Source organism: Drosophila willistoni (assembly GCF_018902025.1).
Source record: "Drosophila willistoni isolate 14030-0811.24 chromosome XL unlocalized genomic scaffold, UCI_dwil_1.1 Seg141, whole genome shotgun sequence".
Lineage (NCBI taxonomy): Eukaryota > Metazoa > Arthropoda > Insecta > Diptera > Drosophilidae > Drosophila > Drosophila willistoni.
Window position 1 is genome coordinate 5,337,517 of NW_025814052.1, and position 20,851 is coordinate 5,358,367.

At 32.3% G+C, this 20,851-nt stretch overlaps 2 protein-coding genes across 3 annotated transcripts; one reads left to right on the forward strand and one right to left on the reverse strand.

Annotated features, from left to right (window-relative positions):
• The first annotated feature begins 1,520 nt into the window (after positions 1-1,520).
• Positions 1,521-3,254, forward strand: LOC6648354 (vitellogenin-1). Its single transcript, XM_002071456.2, has 3 exons — positions 1,521-1,813; positions 1,883-2,262; positions 2,326-3,254. Exons 1-3 carry the CDS (start codon positions 1,588-1,590, stop codon positions 3,022-3,024), a joined length of 1,305 nt encoding a protein of 434 aa, XP_002071492.1. The 5' UTR covers positions 1,521-1,587; the 3' UTR covers positions 3,025-3,254.
• A 3,682-nt stretch (positions 3,255-6,936) lies between these two features.
• LOC6648355 (contactin-2) lies at positions 6,937-20,629 on the reverse strand. Of its 2 annotated transcripts, XM_023179368.2 has the most exons (7): positions 20,511-20,629; positions 20,247-20,424; positions 13,249-13,385; positions 12,652-13,179; positions 11,506-11,635; positions 10,769-10,918; positions 6,937-7,511 (listed from the first exon to the last, which is right to left on the reverse strand). In XM_023179368.2, exons 2-7 carry the CDS (start codon positions 20,308-20,310, stop codon positions 7,225-7,227), a joined length of 1,296 nt encoding a protein of 431 aa, XP_023035136.1. In that variant the 5' UTR covers positions 20,311-20,424; positions 20,511-20,629; the 3' UTR covers positions 6,937-7,224. The 2 variants fall into 2 exon arrangements, with proteins under 2 accessions (XP_023035136.1, XP_023035137.1); XM_023179369.2 differs by lacking the exon at positions 20,511-20,629 and having other exon boundaries at positions 6,937-7,502; positions 20,247-20,484.
• Between the last annotated feature and the right edge of the window lie 222 nt (positions 20,630-20,851).

The window sequence follows — 20,851 nt, forward strand, 5'->3', positions numbered from 1 at the left end:
TTATATGCATGTTCAGTTAACATACAGTGCGTATACGTTATGTGTTTAATTGGTATACTGTGGGTATACGTTTTGCTTAGCTTAATGATGAATGGATTTAAAAAAAGGGGCCTGCAAATCCGCCACTGTTTTTTTTTTGTTTTTTTTATTTTATCAAATTATTTTAATTTAAACTTTTAATGTTTCACATTTGCTGCTTTTATTATTTATTATTATAATTTATACATTTTGTTGTATTTGTCATTGATAACAAAAGCAGCGACAATGCATGGGAAAGAATTTTAGGCAAAAACAACAAACACAAGTTTATAAAGAGTCAAATTCAAATTGTCAAAAAAAAAAACCAATGTCTCAAAGTTAACAATATTTACTTAAACGTTTTCTCCAAAATGTGCAAAGAAAGCAGATTTCATAAAAAGCCAAACTGAATTTCACCACTAAGTTAAATGCATTTTGTATATACTTGTTTATTATTTAATTACATAAACATTAAATTTTCATATATATTAAGGCGTTGGGAGAGTCGATCTGTAAGAAAGCTTTACCATGATCCGTTTTTAAGGCATCTCTATATATTTAAATTTGGGTCATTTCTAAGAGACAGCCATTAATTAATGAATCATCACTATCAGATGAGTTAATCTAGACTCTACTTGACCTCGTGCATACGATTGCTGAAGTAGAAAGAACCCCAAAAGATAAATGAAAAGTTAGAGAAAGAACAAAAGAGAACAAAAAGAAGCTGTTTTGTTTTATAAGTATTTATCTAATAGGAGCAACAAATGAGCTATGGTCTACAAAAGGTCATAATGAAGTCAAAGACCCTCAAAGGCCATGAGTTATAAACAGAAATATCCATAAATGGAGCATTGAGAACGTTCTCCAAGCAACCTACAGGAAGTCCCTCAAATTTCATCATAAGTTCATCTTGACCCGATTGTATCAACTATCTGGATTCTAGACACATTAACTTTACATTGGCATACAGGTGATATCCTTTTCTACTTACTTCTCATAGAAAGTGTCCCTTTCTACATACCTAATAAGGTACTTATATATATAAAAATTATAATTCACAGATTACAAGGACAATTAAATCGTTCCATCCAAGCTTCATTGAACCGTCTTGGCCTTGAAAATGAAATTGTCGATTTCAATGAAAAAAAATTAATAAAAAAGTGTGTGCACTATAACAATGTAATGAAAAGTTCAATTTCTGAGATAATCGTGAAATCGGGCAACAGTTTTACCGCTTACATTGTGGCAATTGGCAAGCTGATTACAAAATCAGAAAATATATATACCAAAATAAATGTATTAAATACAAATATCAATCAGTCAAAGTGAATAATCAGTTTCAGTTTGCACAGTGAAATGGAAAAAAATACCTGAGTCGGCAAAAATTGTTCTCGCATGGCCTGCTCGACTTGGTGCTGATCTGGGAGTCTTCTAGAGACTCTCTCTGTCTCTCTCCATCGGAGGTGGGCTATATAAGGCAAAGTCTGGCCAGTGTTCAGACAGTTCAACTCACCGCAACTAAGGGAAAGCTACTACTACCTGAAGACGAGGACAACTAAGATCATTAATATGAATCCACTCAAAGTTTTGAGCCTTTTGGCCTTGATGGCTGTGGCGGCTATGGCCGGTAAGCCAGCAACTGGACGCATGGACAACTCCGTGAGCCAGGCTCTTAAGCCAACCGAATGGCTTTCGGTGTCCGAATTGCAGGCCATACCCAGTGTGGATGATCTGACGGTAGAGCGCTTGGAGAACATGTCGTTGGAGAAGGGAGCCGAGCTGTTGCAGCAAGTTTGTAAGTTCAGAGTGGCCCATTTGTAAATGATTCTAGTTTTTGTAATCGCAAAATATCGCTTGTCCACAGATCATCTGTCCCAGATTAAACACAATGTGGAACCCAACTTTGTGCCCCAGCAAATTCCCGCCTATGTCCCATTGTCCAATGGTCGTGAGTCCACCAATCTGAACCAATTGATTCCTACCCTCAAGAACAAGAAATCCAACTTTGGCCAGGATGAGGTTACCATCATTGTCACCGGCTTGCCACAAACCAGCCAGACAGTGGCCAAGGCTAACCGCAAATTGGTTCAGGCTTACATGCAACGCTACAACCTGCAGGAACAGAAGCAGAACGCTCTGAAATACGACTATGAGGACAAGACCAACAACAAGAACGAGCGCACCTCCAGCGAGGAAGATTCCCAGGAAATCTCCAACAGCAACACCCGCAACGGTGATGTCATTGTAAGTTGAAGGACCCATGTGGGGAGAATCCTGATCTCTAAGGGATGTGTATTTTGCTTGCAGGTTATCGATTTGGGCTCCCAATTGACCAACTACAAACGTTACGCCATGCTTGATATCGAGAAGACTGGTGCCAAGATCGGCAAGTGGCTCGTCCAACTGGTCAACGAGATGGAGATTCCCTTCGAGACCATTCACTTGATTGGCCAGAATGTCGGTTCCCATGTCGCTGGTGCCGCTGCCCAGGAATTCACCCGTTTGACTGGCCAGAAGCTCCGTCGTGTCACCGGTCTGGACCCCTCCAAAATCGTTTCCAAGAGCCGCAACACTCTGACCGGTCTGGCTCGCGGTGATGCCGAATTCGTTGATGCCATCCACACCTCTGTCTTCGGCATGGGCACCCCCATCCGCAGCGGCGATGTTGACTTCTATCCCAATGGCCCCTCCGCCGGTGTTCCTGGTGCCGAGAATGTGATCGAGGCTGCCATGCGTGCCACCCGCTACTTCGCCGAATCTGTTCGTCCCGGCAATGAGCGCAGCTTCCCCGCCGTTCCAGCCAACTCCCTGCAGCAGTACAAGCAAAACAATGGCATCGGCAAGCGTGCCTACATGGGCATCGACACCCCCTACGACATCACCGGCGACTACATCCTCCAGGTTAACCCCAAGAGCCCATTCGGCCGTAATGCTCCTGCCCAGAAACAGAACAGCTACCATGGCGTTCATCAGTCCTGGATTACCAGCAACAAGGATTACGAGTAATCGTTTTGGCCAGCCATTGCATAAGATCGAACCCGCACTCAAAACAAAACAAAAACACCCGCTTAGTTGCAAATCTTTTAGAGTTAAGAACCCAGAAATTGGCATCATTTCTTTTTTCTGCTAGTATTCTGTTACCAATCCAACAATTGGTTAATAGACAAAATTCAATAATGGCAAATAAACGACATCAGACTCTCGTTGATAAAGAGAGCTGAACCGTGTAAAAAATATCTACAAATTTTTTATTTTCCCTCATGACTAACAATAAGAGAAAGTCGATCAATCTTTGTTGGCCTTTAGTAAACTTACCATCAATTGGCACTCTTCTTCTTCTTAGGGAATAAACTTTGATGAAAAAGTTAAAATAGTTACAGTTATAACGGAAAGGAAAATCCTCTTCTTACATCAACAATAATAATTTTGGCTAACAATATTGATTTATATTGGCGGCAAACGAATTAAGACATTGTGTTATTGTTCCCAAATTCTGACTTGAAGTGTTTTTAAAGTAATATTAGTGAATAGTGAATTAATGTCCTAATTTGCAGCTTTAAAGTACAATTTGGGTAAACTGGATACCACTTTAAATTTTTTCAATTTAGGCCCAGAATCCAATTTAGGACCAATTGTATTTGCATTCTTTGGGATGTTATCTAAATTGACATCGTTTTACGGCAGTTATTTTGATGTTTTAGTTTTCTTCGATTGCGAATGAAATTGAATTCAATTACCTGTCGCAAAAAGCATATTTGAATAAAATCAGATTACAATAACATACTTTTCTTGTATAAAGTTAAGCAAAATAGCTCCAAGGCTATTCTTACCTTATCCTTTTTATTCAAAAGATTAGATACACATTAGGTGAATATCGAAAAAAAAAGATCGACTTTTTTAGAACATATATACACTGATTTTGAAATCTTATTTAGTTACAGAATTGCAATGTTAAGAATTTGTTGGAATTAAAAAATATTTTACAAATTAAATTTCGTGTTACTCTTTCTAGTTTCTCTGGGCTGTAATTTGAACAATTTCTAATCGATTTCAAACACTTATCTGCACTTTAATAATTAATTTAAAATCATATCAAGTATGTACTTGAAAATTGAAAAGAATTAAAAATGTTGAAATTTTGGTGACACCTCAAACCTAAAAAGATTCGATAATCCACACGACTTTGTAATTATTCCCAATGGAACTATCTTTCAGGATTGCTCAGGGGAAAGCATATATCTGAAAATGAAATATTCCTTAGCTTAGTTATCCTTTTGTGCAGTTATTAATTAACTTCTAAAGGAAATATATTTTAGTCTTACTTGTTTTACACATTGATAAAGGATCGTTGTCTGGCTTCTGAGATTTCTTCCTTTAATAATATCCACCATTAGGATTAGGGTTTATTTTTGACACTCCTGTCCCGTTTAAGTATCTACATTATCTTTTGAAAACTGTATTTGTTTTTTTTTTTAAATTGCAGAAGATGAATTACGAATAAAATGAATGAGATGAGAATTGTTTGGTTCTTGTTTTTAAATAAGTATATTTTTATTTTTATTTTAAGGCGGGCAAAGGCAATATTTGCAACATATTGAAAGTAAAATGTTTATTATTAATATTATGTTTGGAATTTTCTATGTGTATGTGTGTGTTTGTGTGTGTGTGTATGTTTTAGTTGTGTTAATATGTCATGTAATGTTGGTTGATAAAAGCGCTGGCCAAGTGTCTTACAAATTAGCTACAGTCTTTCTTAATTTACCTTGTTTTTGAAATTATATATATGTACCTATGTATGTATATATATATATCCGTTCTTCAAATTATACATTAATTTCATGCACACTTATACATATATGTATGTAGAAATGATTTTTAAAAATTTATTTTGATTTCGATTTCAACAATTTAATTGTTTTTTTGTTTCTATTTTAGTTCATTTCATTTAAATTTCATAACTTATATTTATTTTGTTTGTTTTTTTTTTTAATGTGAGTGGAAGCAGTTTTAGGTTTTTTTTTTTTAATTTAAGTACTTGTTTTGGCTACATTAACTTTATAATAATAAATATAATACAATATTACAGGAATTTCTGTTGTATTATGTTTTGTGTATGTATGTGTGTGTGTGTGTGTGTGTGTGAGTGTGTGTGTTTTTCTTTTCGCTAAATAAGCCAAAACTAAAGCCCAAGGCAGGTTGCTAGTTTTTAAAATGTTTATCAAACATCTATTTTATAATATTTATTCAGGTTTTTATGTTTTTTTTTAAGTTTTGGTGCGCTCTACAGTGCAAAATATTTGCTCAATTATAAAATTGTTTCACAGTTGTGTTTTTTTTTTTGTTTTCAATGTTTAAACAAAGCAATTTTCATAATTAATTTGTTTTATTTTTTTTTACTTTTTCTCATACGCAAATTTCTAAGTTTTGCTTCAGCTTCAGCAATTTTCAGAAAAAAGTTAATATTTGATTTTAATATACATATATATATATATGTATATATATATGTGTGTGTATATATTTTCTGTTGTGTTTAGTTTGTATTTATTAATCCTTACGATGTTTGTTTAATTGAATTTTTATCACAGCAATACATTTGTTATATTTTAACTAAACATTTTTGTTTTGTAATAAATTATTAATATAGTTTTATCAGTGATTTTGGGGGAGAAGACGCTTTAGACGTGAAATGGGGGATATTTACTCCCTAAAGTATGCTATAGGTAATGAAGGAATCCCATTTTTATAAATTGTGGTAAACTATTTCAAATGTTTTGTAGTTAAGACGATTTCTTGTTCAGAATCAATATTTTGACTGCCTATTGCATACTTTAATGGGCAATTTTCTTCCAATCTTCATTCCTAGATCCGTCTTTGAGACGCATAACACATGAAATAAATGAGCAACAATTTTTTGTTGGGTTTCAATGACATGGAAAATGAAATGAACAGAGTTTTTCTTTGAAATACCCAAAAATCATTTATGAGAAATTTAAATATTATTGGTAAATCAGTTTTCTTTTCTTTCTTTTCCCATCAAGAGACTTGACAACCAAATTGAATGTTTTGTTTTGTGTTTTTTTTTTTGGTTTTGTTATTGTTTTTTTGTATAAGGGTCCCCATAAATTTGTTCGAACTTCAATTTGCAATTTTAAGATTGCATCACAGCTTAATTTAAACTGATCATATTTTGTACATTCTTTTATTTGCCGGGGTGTAACTCATAATAATAAGTATATAAATTAAAGTTTAACGAAATATTTTTTTGTGGTGTTTATATCATAAATATATACATACAAACATTTATGTCGAGTAAGCATTTTGCTACCGTCTGTTAGAGTCTTTTACCTTTTTCTTAACACATTTTCTACATTTTCACACTTGCGTTTCGATTTCTTCTTTCACTCGCAACTTGCAACAAAAGTAACTAATTTAAAATAGAAAACTTAAGTTGGAAATATCAGGCCTATATATGAATGTGTTTCAAGTTTCGTCGGTGATCTTAATAATCTAAGTGTAGTTGGAATTATTTTGTAAAAATTTTGATATTAAAAATTCAGTTCATGAAACTGCATTAAATTTTCGATATAACCAAAGTGAAAAACTAAAATGCTAAATTCCCAACTAAGAACAGACAAGAAACATAGCCAATTTACATTTTCGGACTTTAGTTCTGACTATCTCGGCTTCTAAATAACTTAATGAAATAAAACGCTAAGATGACCAAAAAAACGTTTAAATTCGTGACCACCCTTGTAGTCATCAGATTTTGATTATATTTGCCAGAGTTACAAATTTAGTTTAATGTTTAGGAGTTTTTTTGACAGAAATTTATTTTCTAATGAAATCAGCGGAAATTTTAAATTTTATGAATATCAAATCAATTCAATTTTATCAAATATCAATCGATTATTCCTTTGGAAGCCATTTGATATTATGGTCAGATCTGGCCGAATATGAGTGTATTATATATCTTGATATACAATGTCTCCAGTGTATAGAAGACTTTGAGAACTGAAATCGCCTAATGTACACTCTATAATGTTGGAAAAGTGTCCTTCTCTGACCATATTTATGGGTTTTAACCGAATAATAAATGTGACCCACTGTATGCTTAGACGATCTTTGTTAGCCCGACTCTAATATATATGGTATATATATATTACATATATGTATATATTTATGAATATTCCATTCGACTTTGTACTTTCAAATGCGTTTAATGGTGGGACCTGTAAAAAAAACCGAAACTTTACGTTTGAATTTCTCCATAGTGGGCTCATGTCGTTCTTCATAGTCATCATCGTCATCATCGTCGTCGTCGTTGTCGTTGTCGTTGTTGTCAGCCACAATACGGACATGATTAGCCTGACGATGGTGATGTTGGATAAACAAAGGTGGTGCTGATACACCTTCGGTTCCATCGGATTCACTGAAACCAGGATTAAGTATTATATTCGGTATAAGCTCAATGCTGTCCCAATCATCTTGCAGTTCTTAACAGAGAGCAAGCGAGCGAGCGAACGAGAGGGAGAGAGAGAGAGAGAGAGCAAGGGAACAATCGAGAACCAGAAAGGACAATTTTACATGTATACCATTTACGAAAGATGCAATGAGCAAGAAAGGGAAGGCGAGTTATGGGTAGTATGGGAGAAAAAGAAACAGAAAGAGAGAGAGAGAGAGAGAGAAAGTAGAAAGAAAAGAGAAGGCATGAAAAAATACAAAAGAGAAAAACAATATTAGATTTTCCATTGATCTAAGTACTTTACCTGTTTTTGATTTTTTGTTTTTTTTTTGTTGCAAAGTGTAAAGTTTGTTAAAAATTTGAAATTTTAATTTGTATCTTGTTTGTATGAAGATTTTTCGGGTATAGTGTGTGCAAATTTCTAATCCAAATTAATCAAGTGTATCCTATATATGTTATGTATATAGCTTATAGCGTGTTATATAAGCTAATTATAAAAACTCAACAAAACACAACAACAACAACAACATTTATACATTTATTTTTGTTTTTTTGGTTTTTCGTTTTTTTTTTTTCGTGCATTGGCTTAGCTGTTTATTACATTTTTAAGAAGTTTAAATTACAGGACAACATTAATAAAAATCATTATACAATTAGCATTTATATATATATATATTTATGTATACACATCTCTATATAGACAATTATGCACAAAAATTTCAAATTTTCACAAGTGCAAAAGTCTATTAAATTTTGAATGAACTTTTTTTTGATTATTTTTTGTTTTTTTTTTTTTTGTATATGTGTATGTATGTATATGTATATGTAGGTGCTTTGCTATCACAGTCTCTAAATATCTACGCATAAGTATGAATGCTCTAAAGCCTTTTTATCTAATTCATTTGCTTTCTAAGTATATTTATTTTGAGGTTATTGCATTAGCTTAAGTAAAGTTTTGCCAAGCAAATGTCAATAATAAATGAAAAATAATACCAAAAAAATGAAGCAAGATTCGAGCTTAAATACATCGAACTTTGAGGATGTTTAAAAACTATTTATAAGAAGATGGCAGATGGTCGAAACCTTAGTTTAGGTTCAAAACGAATAGAGCAAAGTTTATAAAATCCTAAACGTATACAATGGGAGCAAATCTGCTTTCTTTATCATCGAATGGAGTATATTAAAATTTCAAAACTATTTTAAAATAGGAGCAGAAAGAACGAGAATTTCGTTCCATTGTAAAATGTTTTCTTAGTTTTCCCAAAATGTACTTTACATTGTAAAGGAAGACCAGTAAGAATCTGGCATAAAAGAATATATAATATATATTTATCCTCAACCTACAATGTCTAACATTCTATTCTATTGTATCCCATTTAAACTATTTATGTACATTTTGAATACTAAAAAAAATATCAGCAATATTTGACTACCAAAAAAAAAGCACAGTTTTGTTCCATTGAATCACAATGTTGAGCGTCTAGGCAAGGAGTGAATCTAATTGATTAATTTTTGTAGTTTTTCTACCTTTTGTTAATGCTAAATGTTTAAATAAGCCAACGAGTTGAATTAATATTGTTTATTGCTTATGCCTTAAACAAATCACAATAAAGATAATAAAATATCCATTAAATTGTATATACAAGAGGCGTGAAAAAGTTGTGATTTTGTAAGGAATAAATTATGAATTTATTAGTTTTAGTGGATTCTAAAATGTTGTAAAAGCTTTTCATATGAAATTGTTAATAATTCACATAAAATTAATGATTAACATATTGGAATGAATTTCACTATTATTTAAAAATCTTTCGAAAATATTTGATTAAATTCCTAAAAATGAACAAGAGAGATGAATAAAACCTTTGAGGATCATTTATTGAGCCACTTTCAAGGGTAAAATTTGGCATAAAAAAGGGTTTAACTTTATATAAACTATGTACTAAGCTAAGTAATAGCTTCTGAAATACTTTTCCATTTCTCTTTTATATTTTGACCACAATTCTAATTGAAATATTATGAAATATGATATATTATTTCACGTTGAGAACTTCAAAAACGAAAACCATGTGGACCTTCGTTTACCTTTGAAAATGACTCAAGAACACGAATAACTCTAATATTTATAAAAATTGTTTTAAATTTATGTGAATAAAATTTAATTTGAAACAATGATATTTTAGTTTTGGTTAGACATGGAATGGATATTTGTATATATGTACACATTGACGAATTCAATATACTCTAACCAGTTATATAAATTGGTCACCCTCACGATTCCTATGCTCTTTCAACTCTAATTAAAAACTTCTACATTGAATTGATGAATATATTTGATATTTTGATATAAATTTTGTATTATAATAAACAATAAGCAATTTTAATATATTATATAGAGTAGGTACACTTTTTGTTAATTTCAAACATAAAAATCACTAACAATAAAACATAAAACCCAAAAAAACATCAATTCAATTTCAATTACAACAATACCAACAATAACAACAACAATAAAAGCACCAACACCACCAACGATTTAAACAACAACAATAATAGATTAATATATGTACATACAAAATACAAACACATAAAAAAACTAAATATTGACACAAAAATCAAAAGATTTCATCTTAAAAACAAAAAAGGAATAAAAAGAAAAGGATCTGAGCAAAAATCATCGGTCATACCGAAGTTTATATACCCTTGTAAGTTTACTTTTTTCCTTTACCAAAAGCGAAAATTTAACTTTGATATAATTAATTCGAAGTAAGGGAAAACAAACTGATATGGGAATATGACAGCTATATAATATAGTCATAATCATATTTGCATATTAAACAAAAAGTTTTTCTAGCCAAAACTATTTTACGGTCACTTCGATTTTTAAGAATCTTTATGATATAGTCGTCCGATCCTCATGAAATTTCGCATAGATGTTAATTGTTTTATTTAACTGACGAATATTAAATTTTTTAAGAATCGTTTACTTTGCAAGGGTATAAAAAGTATATATTTTTCTTATTACTCAAATCACAAACTGAAAACAGCGAAAAAATTAATATAAAAAGCAAAGCCAAAAGCATAAGCATAAGTAACAACAACAACAACAACAATAACAAGTGAGTTAAGCGATTGTTGTTGTTTTCTTTTTTTTTTTTTTGTATTTTCTTTGGAATTCATTTGTGAAATATGATTTTTGGAATATATATGTACATATATATATCCAATTTGGATTTTGCTATTTGTTTTTGCATATTTATTTAATTTGTTTGTTTTTCTTTTAGTCTATACCCATTTGCGTTGATTGATAGCACTCCTTGGAGAGCACAATACAGAGTCCAATGGCTAATATCACAAGTGTTCCAAGCACTATACTGACGGCCACAATCCAAATGCGTGGATCGAAATTATCTAAATCGGGTTTGATAAGGCGTATGAGATCTGTCGTCATTGAACCGATCGATCACATTGAATAGACACACACACGCACACACACACACGCACACACATTCATTTTATATGTATATAATGTATGAAAAAAGAGAAGAAGAAAGAGAGAAAGAAAGAAAGATAAAGAGAAATGGAATAAACACGAAAACACAAAACCAAAAAACCATAAACAAACTATTACCCAAGTACAAAATATTTTGTGTTTTCTCTTCTCCTTTTTAGCCGATTTAATTAATTTCTTTTTATTTTCTACCGTTCTTTTCTTTTTTTGGTTCTTTGGAAAAAAAGGGATATTTATTTAACTACGACAAAAAATAAAAGTTGTTAATTTTACACATTGATAAGTAAGAATATTTAGATATATATATGTATATATAGTAAGACAGATTGTACAATACAGTCAGTACGACAGCAAAGAGTTGTCACGATTATCCCAGACTAGAATTTAGAGCCTACATAGTTAAACTAAGGACCTAAGTCAATTGTTTTAAATAAATAAATATATATATGTATATATTTTTTGTCGATTTCTCTAGCTATTGGTTGGTTTAATGGTTGTCTTCCTATTAAGTACTTACCCTCTTCCTTGGTCTCTGGCAATGTGGTCACATTGGTGGTTACCACCTCACCGCTGCCCAGCTCATTGTTGGCCCATATTCGAAACTCGTATGTGGTATTTGGTGCCAATCGATAAACCTCCATTTGACGCTGAAAATAGATATTGAACACACATGACCACTTAATAGATAGAAGATGTAATAAAAGAGTTATCAATTTCTTCAGAAGACACTTTCAAATCGATCCGATTGAAAGTTTGGCTGTATGTGAAACTATGCTTATGACCGTCCAAATATTGGATCATAAGAGCTGATCGAAGTCAGTTAAAAGAAGTGTATTATCATTTGTCAGTTGTTTTAATTCCTCTATTCTCAATTCATATTCTGAAACCCAGTGCCGGATTAAGCCTATGCGGGGCCTGTAGCAATCGAAAAATCAAAATATACCCAAATATGAAAATTAAGAGATAAATTTTCATTTATAATTACAAATTCCCAAAGATAATGATTCTAAACCTTTTCTTTTTAGACTGTATCTCGGTCCATTTCTAATCAATTTTAAAAAGTTATATCTCATCTAAATCACAAATTAATATATTTTAAAATGTCAGCAACGAAATTCAGAAAATTGTATTTTGATTCGATTTTTGTTTGTGATTACCACATCATAATTTTTAGCGAAAATTGGCGAACAAATTTTGTTTGAAGGGCATTATTCTAACTTGAAAATAAGGACAGGAAATTTTAAAATACTTTAAACTTGCCAGAGTCAAAAGTTAACTAAATCAGAGCTTCATGAAATGAAAGTGAATTGAAATACTTTACTATACTTTGGCATTTTGTATCTCGAGACTAATTTTAAATTTAAAATCTGAATCTAAAACCATTAAAATGAGATATCCCTTTGTAAATAAACAAGTAATACATGTTTTTTTTTAAACAATTTTATACCTTAAAACTTTAAAGTAGTTTTTAAACAATATTAGTTTGGAAGATTATCTTTTTTAATCAAATTTTTGAATTGAGGCATACTTCTGAGGGCAAAGTTTCCCCCTAGATCAGCCTTTATTTATTTGCACCAAGAATCTATATAAAAATCGGAAACATCTTCTTCTATTTCAAGTTGTCTTATTAAACTAAGTCTTGGCCAGCTTTTGTCGTACTTACCACATTGGGAGCTATATTAATTGGATCCATACGACTCCAGGCATGCTCATAGCTTTCATTTGCCGGCATCTGGTCATATGAGACATTACGATATTCGGCTGTAAAGCTACGCACCGGATAGCCACCGGATTGGGTTTTATTGAAACGCCAAATGAGAAAGCCCAATATTGTGGATGCCTTGAAGTACAATTGTGACACCGGACCCGGTGGTGTGCGAACTTTAAGCAATGTACGCTGACAGGCTTGATATTCCATTTCCTCCTGCTCCTGTTCCTTGTTCTCGTTCGTCTCTGATTTGGATGCAAATTTATCTATGGATTGATTTTCTCGATGCTCGGACATTTTGGTTTCACTCTCAATTTTGGATAGATCTTGCGATGAGGTAGTTGTTGATGTCGCTGGGATGGCTGTGGTTGTTGTTGTTATTATTGTTGTTGTGGATGTAATTCTCCGTGGCAAGGCAGCAAAACAGACATAAATGCCACTATCCGTGGTACTCACATTATGCAATACCAGAATGCGACCTGTCTGTAATTCAATAAGAAGATAAACCTTTAAATATCTCTACCATTCAAAACACGATCTATTGTTAGTTACCTGAATAATTGTGTTATTGCTGCCATGCTCTTTGATCCACATAATGTTACCATCGGCAATGCATGGTATGCTGACATTGCCGCCTTTATCCGTTGCGTATTCGTTGTACTTGATCGCGGAGCTGAGCACCGTTAGCACTAGAAAAAAGAATGGTCAAAGGACATCATTGAGGTAATACGATAAGAAGCAATAGAGGGACACGACCACAATGAATTTTTGGCCCATTTTAACTTTAGAATTCATGACTATCTAAACTCTAATTGAACTTTAGAAGTTATTCTTTAAAATTAGAAAACATTTTGTTTGAATATGTATTTTCCCTCTAATTCTACAGCATATTTAGAATACTATATGAATCTTTTGAGTGAATCAAAATGAAATTTAAGAGGATATGCCTCAAGGAATCATCTTTCGAAACACTTTTAAAAACACTTTGATTCAATTTTCAATACTTCTTCTCATTGCCAAGGGATGCATTTTAAATTCTTCTGATGATCCTTTAACCCATACTTTTTTCATAGTACTTCCGAAAATACACCCTACAGATTATGATACATACTTAGTGGAATAAAAACTAGTCTATCAAATGTTCAAATGTAAAGTACTGAAATGTAAATTCTTCAAATCTCCAAATATGGGAAATTTTTCGGCTTGATATTTCAAGCTTATAAATCGAAATGTTTTTTTTTTTTATATACTCGTTTTCATTTCAACGATAATTTAGTTGAGATATTGGTAATGACATAGCCATTTGATTCCATATTCAATTGAAAACTAATTATGGATTTCAAATCTACATAAATTTATCTGCTTAGTTCAAATTGAAGTTATTTAAATGAGAACAGAAATTTCAAATTGAAAACCAATTTGCAAATGAAAACGAATTAAAAGAGGCCTCAAAATGCTATAGACTATAGAATATTGAATATGCTGCTGATGTATATCGCCTTTAGAGTTGGCAGAGCCTTTAAAATAATTATAATTTCAAACCTCTTTGAATTTAGATACATTTCTTATCGTTTTGCAGCAATTTGATTAATTGCTTTGATTGTTGTAGCTGACGGTACACGAAGGTTCCTTTGAGAAGAGAAATTTTCAGTTTAAGACATCATGTCGAACACTTTGGAACGTTGTCTGGCCATTTACTTTCATTTGATGGGTCTCAGCTGCAGTTACAAGGGTAAAAGTCATGCCTGGTTCCGCACACTGACTACCATTTATATGTGCCTAATGTTGATTGAATTGATTGCACAAATTTGGTCGTATTTTCAATGGATTCAATGGCAACTTGTAGACCTGAGCACAAACCAAGAGACGGAAGAACCCGACGATCAACATTTGCGATTCTATGTCAATTTGGTTGGCTCAATCGATGTGACATATAAACTCATTCATATATTATTGATATTGCAATCTATTGTCTGCCGTAGACAAGAGCAAAGATTACTCGATGAATTGCCCGAATGCAAACTATCATACAATTTGTGTTGCCAATTGATACTAGAAGTGATATTGGCTTGTCAAATTTGTTCACTAAACTTTTTCGGGGCCATATTGAACGATGACCCAAATTTTTTACTTGGTCTGCGTGAAATTCTTAGTTATCAAGCAGTTCGATCACGTTATTTGCAAATCGTAATACTAATCGCACGTCTTGAAGTTCAATTGGAGGAATCGGTATGGCACAGAATCCACGATGATGACTATGAGAGATCCCGATCCTCGTATACCCATACAGTTTATCTAATGCAATGTTTGTCCAAGCTTTATGGTCCGTCCATATTGCTGATGAATATTCTTTGTCTGGGCGATTGTATTGTTGTATGCAATGTCTATATAATCATATCGAATTGGACAGAATCGAAACTCACTTGGCTATTGCTACTGAAGTCGGCTTGTGCCATGTTAACCACATTATTGAAAATATCAATTATATGCCTGGCCTGTCATCGATGTACGGCGAAAGTGAGTATATCAAAAATATTTGTTCAAAATTATTATCGATAAATATTGTACTATGCCTAATACAAAGAGCTTTATCAAACTAGAAATGGCCTAGTTTGATTTGGTTATATTACGCATTTTTCGATTGGATCCGTTCCTCTTAAGAGTAAAATATAAGACACTGTTTAGTTTACAAAAAAAAATTCTCAAAAATTAACATGTCGTTCAATTTGAATTCTTAGGAAATCACTCTGAAGCTAATAGAAGTACCTAAATATACCGAATTGACTATAGTGTTTTCAAAGTAGTGCTTAATATTTAAACGTAGTTGGATACTAATGAAATTTGGCATTTTTCTCAACAATAAATTCATTGTTTTAAGATTTAGATTTAAAGGTTGTCCTTGGAATCCCTGTTTATTTTAACAAAGAACATAATAAAATAACGTAATAAATACAAAGTTTATTTTGTTTTTGCTTTTAAAATCTGTTTTGTATATAATTTCGCAATACATTTATTCGTAGCCAATATTCAAATAAAAGATGCCAGCCAAATGGAGTAAAATTTTGGTAAATTAATTCTACCTCCGAAAAGTTTACATTCAAATAGTTGAGATTTTTGCAGTTTCAAAAATAAGATATAGCATAGATGATAAATAAATTTGATCATAAATGATCAAAAAATAAATAGTTTAACAGTTTAAATACATGTTTTTCACATTCGGTTGCTAATTTTTGGTTTTATAGTATCAAAAAACTTATGTAAATAGTTTTTAAATGTTAATCTGGTATCTGTTCTATGTAATGAAAACATGTTTAAAAATATTGGATTCTGGAAAAAAACGATTTTTCGACGTGAAGTGAGGTACCTCGAATAACTCGAAAACAAGAGCTAAACTGAAAAAAACAAGTTCACTTTCAAAACCAGCGAGGGATAATTTTGCCCCTGCATATGAGAATATGAGAAACTTGCAGTAAGGAAAAAGACCTATTTAGTACTAAAAACCAATAATTTAACAAAATGTTATAATAAATTGAATGAATTTCTAAAGTTCAATGATTTTGAGGAGGCAGTTGCCCCTCACTGCCCTTCCCTACCCTTACCTGGCCATGACTGGACATAATTTAAAGAATTTTAGCATTTTCAAAGCATTTTCAAAAAGCTCTTCGCTTAGCTCTTATTGTTTTAGAAGTGATATTGAACACACAAAAAAAAAGCATTAAAAATCTAGTAGTAAATTGTAGTAGATAAGAAAATGAACTAATAAATAATGAACTTTAATTTCCAGTCCAAATTGTTGCGGCAACAATTAAATGCTCGACGTTGTCGAACTAATTTTGAGCGCAGTCTGATCGATGATTATATTTTGCATATTATGCAAAATCCCATAGAATTCGATGTGTTTGGAATGTATCAATTAAATCTAATGGCATTAACAGGGGTAAGACACACACACACACACACACACACATATGTACACAAATTGTTTTTAAATGAAATCGAAAGACTAACAATCACATATTTCATTTTTAATCAGATGTTCTTGTTCTTGTTGGAGGCCTTGGTTATATTTTTGCAATTTGTGAGCCTCACAAATATCAGCAAATAGGAAGACGTCATCAATAAATCATTGATTCAAAGGTAACTACATATACATATGCACACACATGTGTATGTGTGTGTGTGTGTGTGTTAGTTGTGACTTGCCAAAAAGCACAAGGAGGAAAATGTGAGTGAAAATTCAATTTCCCCGCGTTTGCATGGAGTCGCCCCTTTTTGCATGGTTAACTCACAAAGGTCACGCACATGCATGCATAAGTAAACTATATAGAGTCGATAGTATATATAGGTAGCTAGGTAGGTATATATATAGAGGTACTATATTTATGACCACCCACACCGAAGAGAGGTGCTCTTTCCTCGCCGTTGTCCATGACAACGTTAAACAATAAATACCAAGCAATGGGCAAAGGTTTTGCCATTTAAATCGATGAGGACTTCTTTTTTGGCAATGTGCAAAATCATTTTCAAAATGTTCTCTGATTTAAATTTAAGATCATACTTTTGTATCTTCCGATCGCTGAATATTTTCAAGGCAAGGAGCGATCCAGGGGGGTAATACATTGAGTCTGGAGACCCCCGAAGTATACATAAGTAATAATTAATACCCCCAACTAGTAAATCTTTCATCACAAAATACCTTTAACAAAAATTACGAAAATTACTCAGGCCAAAAACCTTGATTTTTTAATCGAATCCTTAACTAAAATATATTTTAGATCTGCCCATGATTTAATGACAAAATAATATAAAGGTTGTACTATAGAAATTTACTTAAAACCGCTTTCTAAAAAACTTTGACCAAATGGAACAAAAAAGTGTCAAAAAGTTTCTGTTCACACACAACTAACAATTTCAAATTTGCTATACATACATACATGAACATTTGCATATTTAGGTATATATATTCCCCATACATTGTCTTGAAAAGTGCAAAATATATATGCAATTTCTGAATACTTTATCTTGAAATTAAATAAATAAGATTTTATTACAAATTGTATAAATGTAAATTGTATTTTCTTAAACAATCAACTGTTGTTTTTTTCTATCTAAGACATTGAATAGGATAGCCCATTCTCAATTTCCCTTAAAATACCAAGATTTTGCTTCTGAAACTGGTAAATTTTTCCTCCAAAATCTCTGTTTTAGCCCACCAAAAGATGAGTCTAAACTCATTACCAACTTTCAAGCCAATATAACTCTTAAACTGATCATGACTAATCAGAGGAATATGGTAATGAAGGGTAAAGTCACATCCTTACTATATCAGAATCTTTTTTTACTTTATTGATGGTTATAAAGAGTTTTTCAATCTACAATCTAGTGCAAATATTTAGCCCTGGCCCAGTGGAAAATCAATATAAAAATTATAAATCCAACTCATGTATGAACCAATACGCTTAGGTAACGAGAAATAAAAACAATGCCCGATATATGTACATATATATAAATATATATTTGTATACAATGTGCAGTATTTGTATTTGACACTTAACCTTTTGTGTTGACATTGAATGCGATAAGCCAGACACAGTCCAACACAACTCAAATCAAGTGAAAGGCATTTAAGAAAAAATATATGTACACCCTGTAGACACATTGCAGAGTATCATCTGTAGAATATAAAGGGTATTTCTTTTAGAAATTTACCATCAATCCTCAAGATAATCCGCAGTAAAATCTTGAGTTTTTCTCAGAAAATTTTCAACTAAACTTTTTAACTTTTCAATTGTCAAGTCGAGCATGACTTTTTTTCGTACGATATTTGATTCCGTGATGAAGTCTTATTTTCTGTAACATTTTTAGTTAGTTGTTCGTTCGCCCTCTTAGAAAATAGTCACCTTTAGTGTGTATGTGTGCGTGTGTGCTTTTGTTCTTGCTCTCAGTGCCCTTAAGGTCACAAAATCCATTTCTATGTCACGCTGGTTTCTTATTTCTAAAGGGGTTGCATCTATTTTGGTCTTCTACTAACCCAAACATATGCTCAAGATTGGTCCATTGTTGGCTGCCAATTTCAAACAACAAACAACTGAAGAAAATCTTGTAAATTTTAATGAAAGGGCCACCAGTTCAGATAGAGCCCAAAGGGCTTGCACCATTTATCCTGTTTCATCGTCATTGAAGGCCACTGAAGGCTCATTAATTTATAATTTTTTTGCCGAAATGACATCTATGTGTGTGTGTCTTTCTGTGGGTGTGTGTTTCATGCATAATGTATCACTTCTTGTGGCTTTTCCAGGTGGCACATCAGATCAATTTATTCAAGTGTTTCAAAGTCCTTTAAGGCCCAAATCGAATACAAAACAAAGTTAAGTCTAAACTGTCTAAGATAAATACGAAATAGGAATATTGTTAATAGTAAGGACACAATGCTTATAAATAAAATCTAATATAAATATGTCATATACCATATATGTATAAACCATTTTCCTTGGTATGGTGTTACTATTCTTTTACTTTTATGAACTATTCCTAGGACTTTTCTTGCATTTTTCAATTCTTTTTAGCCTAGTTTACAATTTTTATGCTCGCCGAATAGAATGTTTTGTCCCATAACTCGGCCATTTGTGTTTGGATTTTTATAAAATTTGTCATACAATTAGATATTTATAATAGGAATGAAATACTTTAAAGCAAATTTATATATTTTGCGAAAGATAAAACACTTTTACTTTGTGACACTTTCTGTTCAATTAATTCTAAATGAAATCAGAAGCGGATCTATGGATTCCAATTGAGTGAGTTTGCTCTTAAATGTATGCAATTGCCTGTCGAAAAAAAACCTTTTTGATTGTGCTGTAAGTCTAAAAACAATGTTGTCAACAAGTACCTACAATACCTATTCAAAAATTCGTTATAGTTTTCATCAAAGTGAATTCTTGAAGAGCATACTTTAGGGCGGCGCATTTAGATGTCATATCATTCATCCTGCAACTGCACAAAGGTCAGCTTTCATGTTGGCAAAATGCTAAAAACTTGCTAATCGCTCAACTCATCACCAATTGGCCAAAAATTTGCCAAATGCCAAAATAATAACGCTGTGGTTTGGTATGGAGCCAATTTGGGTTTTGACCACTTTGTAATAAATAAACATTCTCAAGACCTTCAACATTTCACACACACACACATAATCATAATCAAAAGTTATAATTGGACTTTAAATAGGACCACGTTGAGTCATAGTTACGGCCCTCATCCTGCTCCACCACATCTCATCACATGGCATGAGGTAAATGCATGTCACCATGTCGAATTAATTGTTTTGTACGCTTTTTTTTTTTTTGTTTGTTTGTCCAGTAGTTTTATTAATTACCAAAAGGAAATGAGGAAATGTGAGCAAACAACAATTTTGTGAATTGGAAATGGAATTTGATGAATGTCTGACTGACCCAGTCAGCCTGCTCTTTGGGTTTGAGTTATGTAAAATGGTCATCACACACACAAACACACAGAAAGAAATACTTGGTTGGTTAATAGTTTGAGTTGCTTACCTTGGGTGAAAAATAATAGATTAAACGATGACAGGGTTAGCACCGAGCAAGGAGTAGACGACATGCTTTCTTCCACATATTACACTTTACATAAGTATTTCGATGTTCCGCCTTTGCTTTTGCCTTTTGTTCTCCTCCTTTTCAAGCCTCTCCTTCTCTATGAAGTCCGTGAAGCCGGCTGCTATTCACAAGAACAACAACAACCCAAAGGACAAAAAAAAAAAAAATAAAACAAAAATCAACGACGTCTTCTTCTTCACTGACTCGATTCTCGTCCTGACTTTTGCTGTTTTCCTTTTTGTTGTTGTTGTTGTTGTTGCTGCTGTTGACTTTCTTTGACGTAACTTCAACAAGGTTGAGTGAATATTTGACGGTATTTTATATTATTTTTCATATATATTTATCTATACAACAATTTTGGTATTAAAAACAAAGAATAAACAACCACAAGAGCAACATGGAAATTTGTTTACAAAAAAAAAAAACAACAAAGAAAATAGAAGAAACTTTCAAGATTTGTGAATATTTTTCAAGTTGAATTTGTTGCTTTTATGAAGGGAGCAGAGCGCATGTCGTGCTTGTTCCGTTGGGTTCAAGTTACGTTG